At 38.9% G+C, this 23,257-nt stretch overlaps 1 protein-coding gene across 1 annotated transcript; it reads left to right on the top strand.

Moving 5' to 3' along the window:
• The first annotated feature begins 8,765 nt into the window (after positions 1–8,765).
• On the top strand, positions 8,766–20,387 carry TLR4 (toll like receptor 4). Its single transcript, XM_062206917.1, has 3 exons — positions 8,766–9,002; positions 12,786–12,952; positions 17,773–20,387. Exons 1-3 carry the CDS (start codon positions 8,910–8,912, stop codon positions 20,030–20,032), a joined length of 2,520 nt encoding a protein of 839 aa, XP_062062901.1. The 5' UTR covers positions 8,766–8,909; the 3' UTR covers positions 20,033–20,387.
• The last annotated feature ends 2,870 nt before the right edge of the window (positions 20,388–23,257 follow it).

Genomic DNA, 23,257 nt, shown 5'->3' with positions numbered 1-23,257 from the left:
GAAACATTTAAAAAATAGCCCTCTCTACATCACTCACAATGTTTTTCAGTGCCTGACTGGAGAAGTAGGGATTCACTGTGGGGTTTGGAAGCAATTTAGAGAGAGAAAACAAGTAGGGAAAAGCATCTTGGCCATGATGCATCTACCATTGCTCAGTTTCACAACTGATGATGACAATAAGGATTTTTCCTTTTTTTCTATTTTAAAAATATATTTATTTATTTGAAAGGCAGAGATAAAGAGAGGCAGAGGCAGAGATAGAGAGAGACTGAGAAAGAGAGTGAGAGAGAGACAGAGAGGTCTTCCATCTGCTGGTTCACTCCCCAGATGACTGCAATGGCTAGAGCTGAGCTGATCTGAAGCCAGGAGCCAGGAGTTTCTTCTGGGTCTCTCACATGGGTGTAGGGGCCTTAGGACTTGAGCCATATTGTACTGGTTTCCCAGGCCATGGTAAAGAGCTGGATCAGAAGTGGAGCAGCTGATTCTACTGTGGCCCGGGAAGGCAGTGGAGGATGGCCCAAGTGCTTGGGCACGCACCCGCACGGGAGACCAGGAGGAAGCACCTGGTTCCTGGCTTCAGAACAGCGCAGTGCGCCGGCTGCAACATGCCAGCCATAGCGGCCATTTGGGGTGTGAACCAACGGAAACAAGGAAGACCTTTCTCTGTCTCTCTCTCTCTCTCTCTCACTGTCTAACTCTGCCTGTCAGAAAAAAAAAAAAAAAAAAAAGGAAGTGAAGCAGCTGGGACTTGAACCAGCACCCATATGGGATGCCGGCACTGCAGATGGCAGCTTTTACCCTCCATGCCACAGTGCTGGCCCCAGGATTTTTCTAACCCAAGGAAAAGACACAATGTTCCCTGCAACAAAGACTTGCATACTGATCCGTTTGCTAAATGTTTGTGCTTTTGAGAATTGTTTAAACTGGGTTGTATGTATCCCCAGATAAGAAGATAGAAAAGTATAAGTTCTAGAATAATCACTCTACATCTTATAAGAAAGTCCTATTACTCAGTTTGGAAATATGGCATGGTAACTGCTCTAAAATACTAGATACATATTAAAAACAAATTCAGATATATGGTTCATTGACTAACTCAACATTTACTAGCAAACTGAAGAAATGTGAATTTGGACAAAACTTTTGCCTCATGGAGTTTACTTTCTATTGGTAAATGTAGATCATGCAGAGATGATAGATTCAAAATAAATTTAAAAAATCACTGAAAGCATAATAGATATTTTGGGCTGAACAGAGGTAGGCACTTAGGGTGTTTATTTTGATAGCTCCTACAGTGTTGGGTGCACTCACTTGCCCCTTGCACTAGAGATATTTGGAAGAAAACCACTTAGGTGTACAGGGCAGTACTTAATGTAAGAACCCAGCTCTACAGACAGGAAGAATATGCTTAATGTTTCTAACAGCAGCATCTTCTGTTCTATACACCACAGGAACATTGGTCCTTGGCACTTTAATGGATACTGGACTGGTAATGTGTATCTGAAGATAAAAGAGAGTTGCACGGGTCAAAAAAATCAGAAAACATTGGGTGCTCTTCCTCCTTTATAGATGCAAAATACCTATTAGTTTAGAAAATGTCTTCTAAAGAGTCCTTAGGAAATAAATCTCTTTTTCTATGTTTAACCATTTATTTCCTTTAACTTACTTGAACAGAGCTTACTTTTTGCTTCTTATACAAACTGTTCTTTATTGAATATGATATTCCACTGATTATAAAAACGTATCATTAATTTAATTGCTACGAAAAAGAAATAAAATGTCTGCCAATCATAATGTATTGTCAATTAAAATACATATTCTGGCTTGAGAGGTGTTAACTTGTGAAAAAATGTGAAACTTAGAAACATTGGATAGTGGGATGGAATCACACTTGGTTCTAAAATATGCTAAGCAAGGGACTCTTTATTTATGAATTTTTACTTTAGAATAGTTTTAAATTTACAAACCAAAAAGTGTGAAGTATTTCAAAGAATTCTCATATAACCCAGCTCCTCCTATTATTAAAGTCTCATATCAATATACTTTTGTTACAATTAAGGAAACACACCAAGTTTCTTCTCTGTTCACTCTTATTAGTATATTTTAATCACCATGAAATATAAATTAAATGAAATAAGGTCATGGTGCCACTAATAAACAAACTTTGTGTTCTCTTTCCATAGTATATGATCTGTGCTGTGAAGCAAAACCCAGCAGCCACTGGCGTGTGTGTGTGTGTATGTGTGTGTGTGTGTTTGTATGTCTGTTTTTATGCGTGTTTGTGTGTATGTGTGCTTAGGCTTAAGCTTAGGTTGTAGAGAGCCCTTGCTATTGATATGATCTTGTGCTAGTTCTAGCCAATAGAGTAAGAAAGGTGATAATGAATGTCCAAAATGATGCAATATAGATAGCTACATATCTGAATCACTTCCACTGCTCTTTTCACATTCCATAGGAAACTTAGAAGAAACACATCAACTTACACAGAATAATGTGATAAAAGAGTTTAGATACATGAATCATTCCTGGGAATAGTTCTAATAAAATGTCTTCATTGAGCATTTCATGAGCTGGAAATAAATTTTTGTTTTGTTAAGTCACTGAAATTTGGAGGTTGCTATAGCGATTAGCTTAACCTAAAACCGACCAGTCTTGCCTTTTTTTAAAAAAAATAATAGCTTACTGAATATGTAGTGTATGATAAACATTATCAAATACTTCTTTCATCTCTCTGGTAATGATGGAATTTTTCTATTGCCTGTATGATTATGTTCCTGAGCTGATCATGCTCTTCATGAAGGGAATAAAAAACCAAGAGTCTTCCCATGCCTCTGGTCATGTCTACTATACTGTGCTCAGGGTTTGATATTACTCTATTGTGGTGGAAAGTATGAGCCCATGATGATAAATAATCACCTTTGTCTAACCTTACTGTAATACTGCAGCAGTAATTCCATCAAAGTTAGCAAATGCAATTTGAAAACCAAGTGGCATACAATTTCTTTTTTGTATTCCATCCACTACCTGTCTTTTGGAAGAGGCATAAAGAACTGAGTAAAGTCGTTGCTAAAGTCGTTGCATAACATGTGTTAATCTCATTCATTCTTATGAAAAAGAAACATATTTATAGAGCACCAGCAGGAATTCTTCATAAATTGGTCAGAAAATTGTTGAGAAGACTTTTATAAAACAAATGAGTTCTTATCTCAGGAAACATAGTTTAGAGGATCTTCTTGTAGCTCTCTCTTGGGTCTCATTTTCAGCATCAAAGGATGTCCTCTCCCCTTGAGAACAAAAAATATTTGTTTATTATTCATTTATGTCATTCTTTGTACTTGGGCACTGTGTCTTAGTCATGTGGTTTAGTTATACTTGAACTGAACTAACAATACTACTCTTACGTGCTGGAGTGTGTCTGTGTGTGAGCGTGGGAGTAGGGGGAAGACCAGGAGGCTTGGAATCTAGGCAATGCACAGTCTCAGAATATTATTAACATGGCATGAGATAAGTCTATTCGTATTTTAGGATTATGGGTTTGATTTTATCCTATTTGTATTTTAGGATTATGGCTTTGATGAGTGAATAACTGAAAGGTGAAAATTGAGACATTGGAAGAGGTGAACTTGAACTCTGGGACTATAAATTGTACTTGCCTAGGCCATGAGAAATATTCAATATCAAGGCCAAAGATATAAAGACTGATATATTAGAATTATTTTATAGATAAAATTTCTAGCACTTAGTGAAAACATTTTTAAACCTAGGTTTTAGTACTGTCTTAGTATAGTAAGGCCAACAGGTAAGATGCTGATGATCATTGGAAGGATAGCTTGTTACTAGGAGTAAAGAGGATAGGGAAAGCCACACCATGCAAAGCCATATGAAGAAGCACCATAGAAAGCAGAAGCAGCTAGGGACATGCATTAAATAGACCTTTATTCTGGTGTCTGTGAGAAAAATCAAGTGAAGATAGAATGATTTGACTAATTTGAGTCAATTCACCATGCCCTGAGATGTAGAGACTGTCTCTAGTTGTCTGCTACCTGTCCTTGTGATGACTCAGGCAGAATAATGTTGTCTCCTTGTGTATAAGAGCCAGACACAGGAGGTGATTCTGAATTTTAGCAATGGATTGATTAGTTTGTGTATGAACTTGCTTTAGAGTTCATCATTTTCTATCTTTAAGAAGCAACTATTCCCAGCAGATGCAGTCTCTCTTAGTAAGTAAGAACATTTGCTAAAACACCAAGCACAGAATAGGGTACAAGGAGACATTTGGCCAAGTAGCTGGGATGCCAGTTGTGATGACCATATCCCATACTGGAGTGCCTGTCCCTGAATCCCAGTTTGGTTTCTAACTCTAGCTTCCTGCCATTGCAGACTCTGGGAAAAAGTAGATGAAAACTCAAGTAATTATTACCCTAGCACCCATGTGGGAGATTGGGATTGTGTTTGTGGAACTTGACTTTGGCTCCAATACCACTGAGATCATGTTGGGCATTTAGTGAGTGAACTAGTGGGTAGATGCTCTGTCTCGTCTGTCTGTCTTTCTGTGTGTCTCTCTGCCTCCTGAATAGATTTTTTAAATCAGAAAAAAATTCACAGATTGTCCCTGATTTATGATGATTAGACTTAGGATTTTTCAGTTTTGCAGAATACAAAAGTAATACATAGTCAAAAGACTTTATGCATCTAATTTTGAATTTTCTGCATTTCCCAGGATAGCAAAATACAGTAGGGCATTCTTTCATGATGCTGGGCATTGGCAGTAAGCCACAGTTCCAGGTTAGCCACATGACTTTGAGGGGAAACAAATGACTTTCTGCACATACTGTGTGGCCAAGTTATGGTGCTTGGTAAGCTATATGTGTTAAATGTATTTTTGACTTATAATATTTTCAACTTTTGATGGGATTATTTGGACATAAATGTAGGATTATTTTCAATTTATGATTGTTCATTGGGATATATGCCCTTATGTGTTGACAAGGATCTTTACAGAAAATGAATAAAAACAGCATTAATATAAGGTTGTTTCAAAAATTAATGGAACAAAAGAAAGATAATGAATATTTTCCATCAATTTTTGAAGCCTTCTTCTCCACATTTAGTGAAAAAATTGAATCAATGAGAGGAGGAAACTCAAAGAGATTTCCGTGTTGGATGACTATGTGGAAGTGAAACACTACCAACTTTCCAGGTGGCTAAACTTTATTGAGTACCTCTTCTGCCAAAGGCATTTCTCTAAAATCTTTATGTAAGTAGTCTAAGTTTATCCTTACAGCAAAGTTTTTACAGGCATAATTTTAGGCTACTTTTACAAGTGTGGTGAAGGAGTCTACAAAAGCTTGTGCTCAGTCCACTATGATTGGCTCCCTCACTAGCCTGGTTATAGACATGGGCTTTGAGGTCCCTGCAAGACATCTTGATAGAGCTATCTAGGACACAGTGCCAGTAATATCCTCATTTTAAATTACGTTCTCGTTTACATTTTACTTTCTACTCTCTACATACTTTCCTGAAAGTTTTACAAATGCCAACTCATTTGCTCCCATGCAAATACTTCAAGGTATATATTATTTTGCCCATTTTGTCCCCATTTTATTCAGAGCACTGCACTATCATTTGTGGGATACACTGAAGAGCAAGGTACTGAACTATGCATTTATGTAAGTTAACTAATTCAACCATGTAAGTCAAAGGCGACATCAGTCATCTCCCTTTATCTGAAGAGGATATGTTTTAAGACATCCAGTAGATGCCTGAACCTGGACTAGGTAAAAACCTGTATATCCTATTTTTTCTGCTATGTGAATACATGTGTATCCATTATAAAGCTTAATTATCAATTAGGCACAGAAAGAGATTAATACAAGTCAAAATAGAATAATCAGAACAATAAAGGCTATATGAATGTGAACCCTCTCTCAAAATGTCTTAATATACTGTACTCACTCTTCTTGTGAGGATGTGCAGTGCTATAATGCCTATGTTGGATAAAGTGAGATGAATGTGGCAGGCATTGTGATGTAGCCTTAGGGCTAGTATTTAAAGGTGACTAGAGCACAAGCACTGTGATACTGGGACAGTTGATCTTGTCAACAGGGCAGCTACTACCCATGACTAATTAGTGGGTTGTTCATGTAGTATGAATGCATCGAATGAAGGGTGATTCCTCTCCCAGAAGGGACAGGGTGAGACAGCATGAGTTTTCCACATGCTACTCAGAACGGTACACATTTCACCTCTGGAATTTTCTACTTAATGTTTTACAGACCACAGTTAACTGTGAGTAACTAAAATTGCTGAAAGTGAAACTAGATAAGCAGGGGCCACTGTATCTCCATTTTTTTTTTTTTTTTTTGACAGGCAGAGTGGACAGTGAGAGAGAGAGAGAGAGACAGAGAGAAAGGTCTTCCTTTGCCGTTGGTTCACCCTCTAATGGCCGCCGCGGTAGCGCGCTGCGGCCGGCGCACCGCGCTGTTCCAATGGCAGGAGCCAGGTGCTTCTCCTGGTCTCCCATGGGGTGCAGAGCCCAAAGACTTGGGCCATCCTCCACTGCACTCCCTGGCCACAGCAGAGAGCTGGCCTGGAAGAGGGGCAACCGGGACAGGATCGGTGCCCCGACCGGGACTAGAACCCGGTGTGCAGGCGCCGCAAGGCGGAGGATTAGCCTGTTGAGCCACGGCGCCGGCCTGTATCTCCATTTTAAAGATAGTAAAAGTGAGGTTTGGATGGCCGGTGCCGTGGCTCAATAGGCTAAATCCTCTGTCTTGCGGCGCCGGCACACCAGGTTCTAGTCCCAGTCGGGGTACCGGATTCTGTCCCAGTTGCCCCTCTTCCAGGCCAGCTCTCTGCTGTGGCCCAGGAAGGCAGTGGAGGATGGCCCAGGTCCTTGGGCCCTGCACCTGCATGGGAGAACAGGAGAAGCACATGGCTTCTGGCTTCGGATCAGCAAGATGCGCCGGCCACAGCGGCCATTGGAGGGTGAACCAATGGCAAAAAGGGAGACTTTTCTCTCTGTCTGTCTCTCTATCTACTCTGCCTGTCAAAAAAAAAAAAAAAAAAAAGTGAGGTTTGGTATTATGTATAATTTGCCTACCACCACATAGCTTTATTTATATGAATTCCACAAGTGTGAATTACGATTATCTCATTTGTGGTTCAAAAATGAAGACTTGGTGATGTAAGTGAATTGAACAATGCCACACACCATAAAAATTACGCAGCCTGGAATTGAACTTTAGTATATTTGTTTCTGAATCACAAACTTCTGTCAACATCTCTGTACTTTTCAAATTGTATTTCACTGTGACATTACTTTTGATTTTTTGAAAAGAATATGAAAATTGTCAGATTTGAGTGGAGTCACTTGTGTCAACTCTATAAATAAATAATTAATCAGGGAGATTATGAAGGAAGATTCTCATGCATGATTGTTATTAGCAACTATCACAAAGAGCTGTTAGAACACAAGCTTGCACAAAGGCCATCACAGACTTACACAAATAACATTTTGCAAGGACATCTGCTTAGCAAATGTCTGCTCAACCTTGGACTAACATCACCCTCTTTATTAATCACTGTGGCCAAAGATTATTGTTTCAAAATGTCTGATATAATACTCTTTATTTTTGCCTTTACGAATTGTCCTTTGTCTCGGTTTCTTTGAATACACCTATATTTTGCTATATAGGCCTGTTTCCCTCTCAATACTGTTGTTTCTCATTGCAATATTCTTCTATTCAATCCCCATCTCCCACCCTAAATATCATTATTCATTGGAGAATCTCCTCTGATTGTTTTTTAGACTGATACATTCTTATGTGTGAGTGTTTTCAGAAGATTGAATGGTATTATAGACTGAACCCAAAATACACGCACTGAAGTCCTAACTTCAGAACCTCAGAATGGGACTATTCAAAAATTTTGGTTTATTTTTGAAAGGAAGAACAGCAGAGTGAGGAGGAGGAGGAGGAGGAGAGAGAGAGAGAGAGAGAGAGAGAGAAAGTGAGAGAGAAAGAGAGAGGTCTTCTATCTGCTTTTTCTCTCCCAAAGTGGTCACAACAGCCAGGACTGGGCCTGGCCGGAGCCAAGAGCCAGGCAGTCCATTCTAACCTTTCACATGGGTGGCAGGGGCCCAAGTACTCGAGACATCATTTGATGCCTTCCCAGGCACATTAGCAAGAATAGTGGGTTGGAAGCAGAGTAGGCAGGACTTGACCCAACTCCAATATGGAATGCTGGCAATGCTTGCAAGCTCTGGCTTAACCTGTGCCACAATGCCTGCTGCAGGAGACAGGATCTTTAAAGAGTTAAAATGAGATCATATAGGTAGAACCTCGTCCAGTGTTACTGGAGACTTATAAGAAGAGGGATTAGGACAGTCACACCAGCTGACACCTTGAACTCAAACTTAGAAACTCTAGAACTGTCAGGAAATAAACCCCCGCAGCATATGCACCCAGCCTGCAGTACTTTGGGATGGCAACCTTTTCAAGCTAATACTAAGATGAAAGTGGAAAACCACCATTGCCCTGGACTATTTGTACAGAGTCTGCTTGTTTTCCTACACTGGCCAAGCCCAGAGATCAGATGACTTCCTGAGATTAAGTCCAGCTTCCTCTTGCTGTTGCTGCTGCCCCTGGCCGGCCAGCGTTTTCTTCTTCTTCTGACTTCCCCTCTGTGGCAGGGGCGACGAATGTTAGAGAAACAAAAGTCCAGATGCGAAGGTTGGCACTTTCACTTCCTCTTGCCCCTTAGCCCAGAACTACTTTGAAAGCAGTCATTGCTGCGGGGCATCGACTGAGCAGGAGAGAAGATATCAGTACCTCCTAGAGTCTGCCCAGTCGGGGTGTCCAGGGCATCATGTTCTCACGTGGCTCCTGCTGTTCACAGAAAATGCCAGGATGATGCCTCGCCTGCGCCTGGCTGGGGCTCTGATCCCAGCCATGGCCTTCCTTTCCTACTTGAGACCAGAAAGCTGGGAGCCCTGTGTGGAGGTATGTTCTTGGGGTCCTTTCATCTCCTGTAAGCTTTTCCTTGCTTTAAAAACTCTTTTCCTTGCTCAGAACTTCCTGCTGTGAATCCTAGTTTGCTTATCATGCAAAAATGAATTCAATTACTAAAGGACTCAAGAAACCACAGGAAGCAAATAATTCATTGTTAACAGGGCACTAACAGGCAGCCAGTGGTGTCTTTTCTCATTTAGGGCTTTTGAGGGCTATTAGGGGCTGTTGGTTAGATAGACCTGTTTAAAATCACTGTTCTGTGACCTCCTGGATATATGGCCTACAAGTAGTTTTTAAGCCACTCTAAGTCTAGCTTTCACATTTGTAAAATAATTCTAAGAGGACTCCCTTCAGCAGAGGGTTGCAAAAAGATTGCTCCCATGTCCTTGTTTCCCACTGGTGGTTTGTATACTCAGCTTCAAGACTACATTTGGCTCACTTCAGCCCCAGGAAGAAGATGGCATTTTCTGTCTCTCAAGAGAAAGAACTTTCTAAGTAGCTTTCGGACTTTTATATCCAGTCATATACTTTTTTCCAGAGGTTGCAAAAAGTAGAATGAAAAAGAAAAAGAGGGAGAAAGAGAGTAGGAGGGAAGGAGGGACAGAAGGAGGGAGGGAGTCAGCTAATGCAATGGTTTCTTTCTTCATGAACTAACAGTGAGCTGTTGGGCAACTGCATATATGGTAAGAGTTCAACAGAATTCACTTCTTACTTTCCCTTGCAGAGGCTCCACAGTTGCCTCTGAAACACGTTACCAAACCAAACAGGCAATAAAGTCGGTTAGGTTGAGGCAGGAAACAAGAGAAATATAGCCAGCAAGTGTCCTAAGGTGAGGACATGGGAGAAAACAGCGTACTTCAGTATACACCAAGAACTAATTCCTTACCAGTGTCCTCTCCCCACCCAGTGCTACTGCTTGTCTTTCTCTCTGTGTTCCTCCTGCTCTTAGGTTACTGGGATAGAACCTTCAGTCAGGGCTTTCCTTTCATAAAAACACACCTACATTTGACTCTTCCCTCCTCCCATGCACCATGTCTGGCAGTCACCCAAACTTACACAGCCCTAGCAATCTGCTGAGCTATCCTAGGATAGACCCTTGGTTACCCTAGTGGTGAATCTTGGATGGTAGCTGCTGCCTGACTCCATTCCCTCCTCCACTTTTTGAAGAATTCTGCACCCTTTCGTTTGTTATTTATTCATTGTGATTGTTTTTTTCTGGAGGTTCAGATCTAAGAAATCATTCACTTTAAAAACTTTCAATAACTTTCCATTTAAATTAGGACAGTTTCCCAGCACAAGGCCCTTACACTGACTATTTTATACTCTATCCAGGATTTTTTTCCCCTTGATCAGCACTGTCCAACAACAATATTACATGAGCCACATATGTAGTTTTAAATGTCCTAGTAGTCACATTAAAAATGTAAAGGAAACAAGTGAATTTAATTTTGATAATATTTTATTTAACTTAGTATAGACAAAACATTATTTCAAAATGTATCTTTTAGTATATGTGCTGCGGAAGTGAGCACTCAAAATGTATCTTTTAATATTAAGAAAATGTTTTACACTCTTGTTTGGTGCTAAATTTTTGAAATTTAGTATAAGATTTACATTTATCACACATTTCACTATAGATTATCCACATTTCTTGTACTCCGTAACTGTGCATAGCTAGTGGCAACCATATCAGACAGTACAGTTCTATTCATTTCTATGACTCCATCATTCCTGTCATTCAGATCTCTGCTTACATGTCTCTTCCTCAAGGTTGTTTTCCTAGATTGTTCTATGGTCAACTCCCTAATCCTCCTTATTTACCTCTACTCCCCATAAATGTCTTCTTTGTTTTTTCTAGAGCATATCATATGTTTTTGTTTATGAGTTCATTGTCTTTTGCTTTGGGATAGAAGCTATAAAGAAGTAGGATCATTGCTGGTTTATTTATCACTATATCCCCAATGCCTAGCGCATGGCAGCTGTTCAATTTGTATGTGTTAAATGATTGAAAGCATTTCTGTAGTACAAAGACTGAAGCTGTCTAGTTACACCCTGGCTTCCCCCTGGCTTAGGTTTCACTCCTTCCACTGCTCAACAGCTATTTTGAATTAGTTTTTTGCCCTTTCCCTACTCATGCAGTTCTCTACTTGTGATATGCCCTTCTTCCTCTTTCCATGTATCTAGGCCTTAATTACCTTTCAAAACCCATTTAAAAAGCCTTTCCTGGAACAAAAAATGATCTCTATTTACTCTGAACCAGAAGAAAGTTTTCCAAGCCTGTTTTACGATCCTTTTAGACAATGCTAGTTTTCTTGCAATCTTCACTCTTATACTGGACAGCGAGTTCTTTGAAATCTGGAAACAAATCATGTTTGTTTTTTATTGCCAGTATGCTTAGTAGAAAATATGTACTATTCATATTAAAGGGAAATTTTTTTCAATCAGTAACCATCAATTTTTCATTGTTATTCAACACCTATTTTCTGAGAATTGGCCATTTTCAAGGCCCTCTTTTGAGTGCTGGAGACAAGGTGGTAAATGAAAACATCAGAGTTTACAATCTAGTGCAGAAGATGAACAACAGGTAGGGAACAATCACGTGGACACTGTAAAGTTGAGTAATGCTACGTCCTGGGAAGTAAAATGAAGGAGGGCAATGGAAGAGTGCCTGGCCCTGCTTCTGTTAAATAGTGTTATCTTTAAAGCACTTATGTCAGGTAAAATGTAAGTATACATAAAAATGTAGTAAGAACCTGTCTGGATGAATTCTGTGACTTTAGGCATATTGGCTAATCTCAAATCCTATTTTCTAGATCTTTTTTAAAAAAAGTTTATATGAAGATTAAGTTACAGTATATAACATAAGAAATATTCAGGCATATAGTAAAGGAATCATAACAATTAAAGTAATTAGTATTAACAGTTATTGTCTATTTACACTGAAGTTGGCTTTGAACAACTGTTTGAATACTAGTCTTATGTAATTCTTTAAACAGATTCTATTGGTTTCAACAACAGAAAATCAAAATCACCTCACTTAAGCAAGGATTTTGTTGAAGGAAATTAGAAGTTAGATGAATGATTAGAGAATAAAACTTACAAAGAATGTGGAAAGGATACCAGAAATCAGCACAGGAGCCACAGCAGTATGAAACATTTGCCTTTACTAACTTTGTTCCACCACTGGAATCCATGCATCCAAAGATTACCCACATTTCTGTATCACTGTTCTCAGAGGTCAGCGAGCCAAATAATTGACAAAGATTAAACAATGGCTGTGGGGAGTCCTGGAGATTTTGAATGGAAGTCTCCTCAAGAGTGCAGGCAATGGAAGGATGTATTGAGAATGTTAAGAGTATTTTATTAACTGAGTTTTAAGTATGGTAAAATGAGGTTCACTAGTTTTTCTTTTTAAGACTTTACTTCAAATCACGCAGAAGAGCTGATATTAAGTACTTGGATTTCAGACTGAAGAGCCTTAGCCAGTTATCACCTGATTTCATTATTTCTTAGTAAATGTTGGCATTGTTATAGTTAAGTTAGAATATCAGGGGTGTAGTAGTGTGCTGGTTCCTGCCTAATCTAGAGTAAGATGTTCTATAAGTATTAAGTGAGTGGATGGCCTGCTGGATGGATAGTTGGATAGATAGATGGATGAATGAAAGAAGATCCACTAGCTCTGGTGTTTGTACCAGAGGCATCTTAGTCTCTGATATAGAGGAGAGTTGGGGAGTGCAAGCAGAAAACATTGCACTTAATGTCTGATTATTCCAGGTCGTTCCTAATATTACTTACCAGTGCATGGAGAAGAATCTCTACAAAATCCCTGACAACATTCCCTTCTCAACCAAGAACCTGGATCTGAGTTTTAACCTCCTGGAGCATTTAGGCAGCCATAGCTTCTTGCATGTCTCAGAACTGCACTTTCTGGATTTATCCAGGTAATGAATCAGCTTTTGCATTCTCCAGAAGGTGAGATGTGAGTTGTTCTATCATTTCATTCTTGAGCCAGAAACTGGCTGCTACAGTCTCATTTTCATTTACTCATTTATTCATTAAACATATATCCCATTTGCTGTGTAAACTTGGGAAAGCTACTTCTATTCCACAGGTCTCTGTTTCTCATCTGTGAAATGGCAGTTTCATAAGACAGCTAAGGCAATTCTATCTTTGGATTTTCTTTGAAGTAAAGAGAGAAATTAAGTTAAACTCTTTCACCAGCAAATATTTATTGTCCATTTGATCTGTGTTGTATACTCTTTAAAGAAATAAGAGTACATTAATAAGTTATTTCAAGACTAGATATTCATTAACTACTTGATCAATGTTGTACACCCTGTCAAGAAACAAAACTATTTATATATTTATGTATTATACTTTATATAAAATAATCTTATTAATAAAATGTATTTGTATATTAAAATATAGTGTTATTCATGAAGCCATAGCCTGTTGAAAGAGTTGATATATTAAAGTCCTTGCAAGGTGCTGGACACATAGTAGACATTTGACAAATGTTACCTAACTGTGACTTTTTAGAAGGTGAAGTTGAGATAAGGATGGCAACATACAACATTAGGTAATAAACTATGTGGAAACTAGAGTTAACATGTTGTATATTTTAGAAGAGAGGCTTTCTATGTCATGAAGAGTCAAGAGGACTGCTGTGTCCTGGGTGACATTCAAACAAGTGTTGAATGCTGAAAGTGTGGTAGAGAATAGGGAACAATGTGGAGACAAGTAACCCAAGGAGAAAGATGTCAAGAACAAGGAACATATCTGCTCCAGGAAGTGAACTGGGCAGTGACTAAAATTTTCCTTTCTGATGCAGGAAAGTGTGTCATTCACTAGGGCGGGTAAGTCATTAACACTGTTTTGGGGGAAACCGAACCCTTGAAGAGTTTTCCTTATCAGAGGCTTTGTTAAAAATTTGAACTAGATAATGGCTCATACTCTCTAAAAGGGATAAGGCAAAATGCAGAAACATTTCATATGCTTTTTATTATAAAAAGTCTTGATAAATATTTATTAGCTTATTTATTTATTTATGTGAAAGGTAGAGAGAAAACTTCTATCTGCTGATTCACTCCCCCCCCCCCCCACCATGATCTGAGGCTATGCCAAGCAGATATGAGGACACTGGCACTCAATCTGGGTCTCCCACATGAGTGACAGAGACCCAATATATTGTCCATTACCTGCTGCCTCTTGGAGTGCACAATAACGCTATGATGGAATTGTAAGTGGAACTGGGACCCAAACCCAGGCACTATAATATGAAATACAGGCATTTCCAGTGACATACTAATTGCTGCACCAAAAGAACACTCCTGAGTCAGCGTTCAGAGCAGATATTCCTATTGAAAATTAAGCATCTGATATTTTATACTCTAATTCTGATACTGAGAAAATATAGCAAAGAGGGAGTAGAACATTTTTAAGACAATGGTATAGAGCATAGAACTAAATGGACCAAAAGGCCTGAAGCAAGTCTTCCTCCAAAATTGATGACCACGTGACTTGAGACATGAGAGTTCGTCTCTCTGAGTCTGAATTCTGTGTCTTTAAAATTGATAACCCAATAGGTTTAAATGTCAGACTGAATATAAACATCACATATACATGTATGTAAGCTTTATCAAATACATTTAAGAGTATAAAATATTATAATATCCTTTCATTAGGTCCTAAATGTCCATTTTCTGGGAATTTAGTAAAGAACTTCATTGAGATAGATAAACCAATACTCATCCCTTTTTGTAACATAAGAAGTGGTTTCTTAACACACAGTGCTCCTTAGAATTCATCTTGAGGCTGGCGCCGCAGCTCACTAGGCTAATCCTCTGCCTTGTGGCGCCGGCACACCGGGTTCTAGTCCCGGTCGGGCTGTCGGATTCTGTCCCAGTTGCCCCTCTTCCAGGCCAGCTCTCTGCTGTGGCCAGGGAGTGCAGTGGAGGATGGCCCAAGTGCTTAGGCCCTGCACCCTATGGGAGACCAGGAGAAGCACCTGGCTCCTGCCATCGGTTCAGTGCGGTGCAACGGCCGCAGCGTGCCAGCCGTGGCGGCCATTGGAGGGTGAACCAACGGCAAAGGAAGACCTTTCTCTCTGTCTCTCTCTCTCACTATCCACTCTGCCTGTCAAAAAAAAAAAAAAAAAAAAAAGAATTCATCTTGAATTCTACAAATACACAAGAAACTTCTCTCAGAGACCTTAAATATATGCTGAGAGAGAAATTAGCCAATAAAAGATTCTGAATTCATGCAAGGACAAACAATAGCAAAATAAAAAGATCAATGTTCTGGAGCAGCAGGCTAAGCCAGAATTGGGGTGCTAGTTTGAGTCTTGGTTGCTCTGTTTCAGATTCAACCTCCTGCTAATAACTGCCTGCCTGACATGGCAGCAAATGATGGCTCAGGTACTTAGGCCCCTACCACCCATGTGGAAGATCCGGATGGATTTCCTGGCTCCTAACTTCAGCTTGGCTCTCATTTTGTCTTGTAGTCATTTGGGTAGTGAACCAGTGAATGGAAGATTTCTTCCTCTCTGTATTTCTCTCTTTCTCTGTTGCTCTGTCATTCAAATTAATCAACAAATAAATCTTAAAAAAATAAAATGACAAAGTATACTTCCTTTGCCTCTTAGTGTTCAGGTAGACAACTGTTTTTCTCAGAGTGCTTTGTGATAGAGCAGCCAGCCTTTTTCCCCTAATGTGTATGTGTGTGTGTGTGTGTGTGTAATTTGTGTTTCAAGTGTGTGTGTGTGATCCTTTTAATAGATGAGGAAACTGGGACCTCAGGATTTTGAATGACTTATTTACATTGACATCGCTTGGTGGCAGAAGACTAGAGATTCAAGTTCGTATCTCTTTTCAAGTTAAATGATATCTTCATCTTACTATTCTACTTCTCTAAAGTGATGAGTCTCACGTAAAGACAGACACAGCAAGACCTTTCCTTTCTTGCCAAATATGTAGATAGCAATATTTATGTAAGATTATGGGATATACAATCATGTAACTAAAAGAAAGAACTTGAGAAATAATCATGTTCAGATGCCTCACTTAGAAATGAGATAACTGAAATCAAAAGAGAAAAAACTGGTTCCCAAGATCATGTGGTGAGAAAGGACTGTAGAGACACCAACATCCAGTGTTTTGCTCCTTCTGCCTTTGGTCTTACTACTGCTCCCATTAAACTCTGCCCAAATAACAAAAGCTTGGCCAAAATGGTTTTACTAACCATGTGCCTCCTGAAAAGAAAAGGACAGATGAAAAACATTGTGCGTGTAAATCAGGTTGTATTAGGAAAGGACTCATTTGAAAATTGTAATGGCCATGCACCTACAAGGCTAACAGGAGTTTTTCTGTAAAATTGCTGCTTGTTGGCTGCATAAAAGCCCTATCTGTAGAAAATCTCCATGAACATATATGTCACAAAGCTTCCATTTCTCTTGAAACAATTTATCTGGCCTGTAATCCTCTGCTTTGTTTGCAAATGTCTTTTCTCTGCAACTCCTTCTTATACCTCTCTAATTCCCTCTTTTGCCTCAAGCTTAAGAAGCTGTTTCTCATGGGTCTGGTATATATTAGTTTATTTTTATTACTAAAATGGAATACCTGAGTATAAGGAAAGGAAGTTCATTGCAGCTCATGGTTTTTGAGGTTCACAGTCCAAGGTTGGTTGCATCCCATTTGTTTGCCTTCTGGTGATGACATGTTTACTAGGCAAAGTGTTGAAATGGCACAGGGCATCACATAGCAAGATACAGGGAGTATCATATCTTTCCATATATACGTGCCTTCTTTTCAAGCCATCAAAATTCAATCAATGGAGTCTGAATCTAATGGCCTAATCCAACCTAATCAGTTGTAAAAGCCCCTGCCTTTAAACACTATAATTAGACTAAGTTTCTACTTGCTTAGTACCATTAACATATGACTTTGGAAACTAAATTCCTAAGTCTGGGGAGACAAATATGCACATCACACCACAGCACTCTACGTACCATGGTTGCTGCCTATTTTAGTTTTTTTGTTTTTGTTTTTTTTTTTTTTGTATCTGCTGTTCACTTAACCTCCTTTTCTCATTACCCCCTACTGACCTTTCAAATTTTAATTTCAGCATTCTCAGGGAAGCCTGCTTTAGATCATCAGTTCCCCTGATGCAAATTCTCATGACACACTTTCCTTTTCTTTCATGAAACTCACAGCTATCACCTGTCACTAACATTTTCAAACACCTGGCTCTCAAATATGCACGTTTTATAAACATTAAGGGTATCTGTGAAACTTATATGTAATTTTTTTATATCTTTGAAATTGACATTCATCAGTGATTTGGCTAGCAACTAACATCCATCATATCATCTGTACCAGTCAGGTGTATGACCACATTTATGTGTGCCGTGGTATGGCTAAATTTGTTTCAGGGCTATTATATACTCTATCAACCACAAAATTTTGATGTGCTTTATTATTGATCTTTAGTTGATTGCCTTCTAGCGGACTTTCTGCCTCTACTTCTCATGTTACCCAGTGTGAATAATAAAGCATTCATCATTCTGATCAACGTGATAATACTGATTCTGTAGGGCTTCTTAGTTACTCTTAGCTTTATCTTCTTCCCTACTTCATCTCTTTGCCTATGTGAATCCTAAGGAACACTGTATCCATGGAAAGAGCTGAATGACTAACATTATTATTCCATTTTGGATTTTTATTCAACAGAAATATGATATAATATGTATTTCTTTTCCTTGCAGGTGTAAAATTCGTACAATTGAAGATGATGCATACCAAGGCCTAAAGAATCTCTCTACCTTGATATTGACAGGAAACCCGATCCAAAGTTTATCCCCACGAGCTTTTTCTGGATTATCAAATTTGCAGAAGCTGGTGGCTGTGGAGACACACCTAACCTCTCTAGGGGACTTCCCTATTGGACATCTCAAAACCTTGAAGGAGCTTAATGTGGCCCATAATCTTATCCATTCCTTCAGTATCCCTGACTATTTTTCTAACCTGTCTAGCCTTGAGCACCTGGATCTTTCAAATAACAAGATTCAAAATATTTATCATAAAGACTTGCGTGTTCTACATCAAATGCCCCTAGGCACACTCTCTTTAGACCTGTCTTTGAACCCTATAGATTTTATCCAACCCGGTGCCTTTGAAGCAATTAGACTCCACGAACTGATTTTGAAAAGTAATTTTAAAAGTACAAGTATAATGAAGATCTGTATTCAAGGGCTGAGTGGTTTAAAAGTTCACCGGTTGGTTTTGGGAGAATTTAAAAATGAAAGGACCATTAAAAATTTTGATAAATCTGCCCTGGAGGGACTTTGCAATTTGGCTATTGAAGAATTCCGATTAGCACACATAGATGACCTCGAAGACAATATTACTGACTTATTTGATTGTTTGGAAAATGTTTCTGTAATGGCTCTGGTGCATATGTATATAGACAACCAAGAAATTTTTCCTAAAGATTTCAGCTGGAAATCATTAGAATTTATTAACTGTGAATTTAGTGAAAATATTTTCTTCTTGAAGCTCTCATCTCTCAGAAGGCTTATTTTCACTGACAACAAAGGTGTGAGGACTTTTCCAGAACTTAACACACCAAGCCTTGAGTTTCTAGATATCAGCAATAATGGTTTGAGTTTCCAAAGCTGCTGTTCTGTGAATAGTTTGAGACTGACCCAACTCAAGCATTTAAATCTGAGCTTCAATGGTGTTATTACCATGACATCAAACTTTGTGGGCTTAGAACAACTCAAAAGTCTGTATTTCCAACATTCCAATTTGAGAAACATCAATGAATTTTCAGTATTCTTATCACTCAACAGCCTCCTTTACCTTGACATTTCCTATACTAACATCCGAGTTGCCTTCCGTGGCATCTTTGATGGCTTGCACAGTCTCCAAGTCTTAAAAATGGCTGGAAATGCTTTCCAGGACAACAGACTTCTGAATATCTTCACAGAGATGACTAACTTGGCCGAACTGGACCTTTCTTCATGTCAACTGGAACAGGTGTACCAGGGAGCATTTGAGTCACTCCCCAGACTGGAGTCACTAAATATGAGTCACAACAATCTGTTGGTATTGGATACACTCACTTATAAATGTCTCTACTCCCTCCACATTCTGGATTTAAGTTTTAATCGCATAGGAAATATTACAGAGCCAGGGCAGCAGCATTTTCCAAGTAATCTAACTTTATTACATCTTACTAAAAATGCCTTTGTTTGTGATTGTGAACATCAGATTTTCATGCAGTGGATCAAAGACCAGAAGTGGCTGTTGGTGGAAGTTGAACAAATGGTGTGTATCACACCTCCAAATATGCCTGTGCTGAGTTTTACAAATGCCACCTGTCAGATAAGCAAGACCATCATTAGTGTGTCAGTATTCAGTGTGCTTGTGGTATCTTTTGCAGTAGTTCTGGTTTATAAGTTCTATTTTCATTTGATGCTTCTAGTTGGCCGAAGAAAGTATGGTAGGGGTGAAAGTGTCTATGATGCCTTTGTTATCTACTCAAGCCAGGATGAGGACTGGGTGAGGAATGAGTTAGTAAAGAATTTAGAAGAAGGAGTGCCTCCTTTTCGGCTCTGCCTTCACTACAGAGACTTTATTCCTGGTGTGGCCATCGCTGCCAACATCATCCAGGAAGGTTTCCACAAAAGCCGGAAGGTTATTGTTGTAGTGTCCCAACACTTCATCCAGAGCCGCTGGTGTATCTTTGAATATGAGATTGCTCAGACCTGGCAGTTTTTGAGCAGCCATGCGGGTATCATTTTCATTGTCCTGCAAAAGGTGGAGAAGTCCCTACTCCGGCAGCGGGTGGAGCTGTATCGTCTTCTCAGCAGGAACACTTACTTGGAGTGGGAAGATAATGTCCTGGGGCGGCATATCTTCTGGAGACGGCTCAGAAAAGCCCTACTGGATGGAAAAACACTGAGTCCAGAGGGAATGGCAAGGGCAGAAAACAACCAACAAGAAGCAATGACTTTGATCTGAGGAGGACAATACCCCTGAGGGGCTTCCTGCCCAGCTGATCCCAAGACTTTTTCAATTAACAAGTATCAAGTGCTGCAAAATGCCAGTCATTATGCTAAAGGCAAGTGATTCAATGGTGAATAAAATACATAGGATTGCGAGTCTCATGAACTTTATAAGGCTGAGGGAATAAAAACTGTGTTAAAATTCAGAAAGTCAATTCAATTTTTATCCCATCAAGTTGAATTAGAACCAAAAGAATGAACCTCAGTAGGGATAGACAGGGACATTGTCCTCCTCCACCTTTCAGGTGGTAATTACACTATATATTACATTTAAGCCATTTTAAAAACAGTTTTGGTTGTTTCAACTGAACTTGGTATTTACTTTTCCCTTTTTTATACTGAATACAATTTAGATTCTACTTGATGACTCAGAAAGTTCTGGATTCAGAATTCCCTTTGTAGTTTAACTTAATTTCCTTACAAAGTCTTATAACTAATTCCTGAGGAAATCTGAGTAATACAAGCTGGTGGTTCCTTAGCAAGTTCTATTTATTAACTAAGAATTCTTGACATATGTCTAATAAATATCAGTTTTAATTTTTTATATCTTATCTGTAATCCCACATCATAAGTTTATTAGAAACATACTGGAAATATCCATATTCAACTACTATTTTTCAAGGAACTACTAAAAACACACTGTCACTTTGTCACTTGATATCATTTTAAAGTTCTCACATACTCAGTTATTATTATCATGGAGGCAATATTAAAGGAATGTGTTTGAAAGAGGCATCTTATTAGTAAGGGAGGGGATGTAGTCCAACTTCCTGATCTCACAGAGAGCAATTTGCTCTAGATGTGGATATGACTTTAGGTCACCTCTTCCTGCTGATTCCAAAAACATTTGAGCTGATACTGTGGCAGTGACCCCTGAAATGAGTTTCAGCAGAAATTTCTTCTTAGACCAGGTGGTGTTTCATGGGTCTCTCCCCTGACCCTCCCCATTGGTGGGAGATCTGCTTATGAAATGATTCAAGGTGGGGAGTACACACTGCTGTTTCCTGTTGGACATCAGCCTCTGACCACATTTAAGAAAGAAAGGATTTCACTGGGGAAACAATGTAGACACAGTTGATCACACTCCTGTTTAAGTAAGCTCCCAGAAAACTCCATTCATTCAGCTTCATCAGAACAGTATATTCAAAGAAAGCAATGAACATATCATTAGGGAAGTTTTTGTTGTTGTTGTTGGTTTTTTTTTTTTTTTTTTTTTTTTGACAGGCAGAGTGGATAGTGAGAGAGAGACAGAGAGAAAGGTCTTCCTTTTTGCCATTGGTTCACCCTCCAATGGCCGCTATGGCCGGCACATCTTGCTGATCCGAAGCCAGGAGCCAGGTGCTTCTTCTGATCTCCCATGCGGGTGCAGGGCCCAAAGACTTGGGCCATCCTCCACTGCCTTCCTGGGCCATAGCAGAGAGCTGGCCTGGAAGAGGGACAACCGGGATAGAATCCGACACCCCGACCGGGACTAGAACCCGGTGTGCCGGCGCCGCAAGGCGGAGGATTAGCCTGTTAAGCCACGGCGCCGGCCATTAGGGAAGTTTTATATCAAAACTACAAGGAGATGTTCCCTCATATCAGTTAGAAAAGCTATTAATTTAAGAAAAAAAAAAAGGCTGTCAAAGATGTGAAGAATTTGACACCCTTCTATAGCCATTATGTAAATTGATATGAGGGACTCTCAAAAATTAAAAATAGAACCATCATATGATCCAGCAATCCCACTTCGAGGTACATTTCCATATTTCCATGTTCATTGCAGCAATGTTCATAACAGCAAAGTTAGGGAAAGAACCTAAATGTCTATAAGAAGATAAATGGGTAAAGAAAACATATTCTATATGTGTATATTAGAATATTATTCAGGCTTTAAAATGAAGGAAATTCCACCGTTTGTGATAGTGATATCCATTATGTTAAATAAGATATGCTGGTCGTAGAAGGACTAATACTGTCTGCTTCCACAGAAAATTCTAGAATAGCCAAACTTACACAAGCAGAGAATGTAACTGTGGTTCCTAGGGGCCAGAAGTAGGGAAAATGGAGAAATAGGCAATTGTCAATTTTTTATGAAGTTGAAGCTGTGAAAGATGAATCAGTCCTCAAGATCTGCTGTTTATCATAAAGCCTAAAATGAACAATACTGTATTATTCACCTAAAACTTGGTTAAGAGTATAAATCTCATGTTAAGTGTACTTAACACACATACATATATACACAAAGGACTCAAGCAAACTTTTGGGATGATAGGTATATCTATTACCTTCATTGTGGTAATAGTTTCAGAGGTATATGAATATGCCCAAACTTATCAATTGGATACATTAAATACATTTATGTCAAGTTTTATTGTATATCAATTATAAAACAATGAACTTGTAAAAAGGAAAAGAGAAGAAAATCCAGGTGTCAAAACTGGAAATACAACTACATGCAGGACTGCATTTGTGTATCATTTGCTTTGAGCATTTTTAGGGTAGCTGTACATGCCTGCATGTGTGTATATGTCTCATATGCTAGTGGAAATGGAAGAAGTATTTGTGCACATGCCCCTGTGTGTTCATGTTGTTGTTAGTGTATATGCAAATTTGTGTCTGCAATCATAGGTACGTGGGAAAGACTATAATTATATTCCCTGGAGAAAATGTGAATTTAAGGTGGACATCTATGGCTGCTTGAAACATGTTTTCCACTCTTCTGTTTGTACATGTTTGTTTATCTACAAATGTCTGTGTAAGTTTCAGAGAATGCTGGAAATCATGTGATTTTGTGTATGCACATGGCATATGTGAGTGGACTTGTATTCATGATTGAATATACGTTCAATGTATGTGTGTTAGTTAAAGCAACTATACAAGGATCCACAACAGAATAACAAATTCAACTAGAGTTTTGCCTATATAAAGTAAGCTGACATTGGTCTCCTTCTCATCAGTGCTCTTCCAGATAAGATTTCTGGAAATCTTAGATTAAGTGAATATGAAGGGAAAACAATGCTACAAATAGAAATAGAAGAAAAAGAAAGAAAAATCAGGCTAGGATGGGGTCTTTGCAATCATTTAAACCCTGTAAGTGAAAGAGGGAGAAATCATGGAATATAGTGAAAGTGATATTAATTAGAACACATTATTCCTATGATAACCCAAATCCTGGGACATATTTACACCATTATAACCA

Source organism: Lepus europaeus, chromosome 12 (assembly GCF_033115175.1).
Source record: "Lepus europaeus isolate LE1 chromosome 12, mLepTim1.pri, whole genome shotgun sequence".
Lineage (NCBI taxonomy): Eukaryota > Metazoa > Chordata > Mammalia > Lagomorpha > Leporidae > Lepus > Lepus europaeus.
This window is presented reverse-complemented; position numbering and strand designations above follow the sequence as displayed.

Bases quoted from the DNA above. Each gene is read 5' to 3' on its own strand.
- TLR4 (XM_062206917.1), top strand. From the start codon at position 8,910: ATGATGCCTCGCCTGCGCCTGGCTGGGGCTCTGATCCCAGCCATGGCC. The intron at 9,003-12,785 runs GTATGTTCTTGG...TGATTATTCCAG, and splicing joins GCTGGGAGCCCTGTGTGGAG to GTCGTTCCTAATATTACTTA. The intron at 12,953-17,772 runs GTAATGAATCAG...TTTTCCTTGCAG, and splicing joins CACTTTCTGGATTTATCCAG to GTGTAAAATTCGTACAATTG.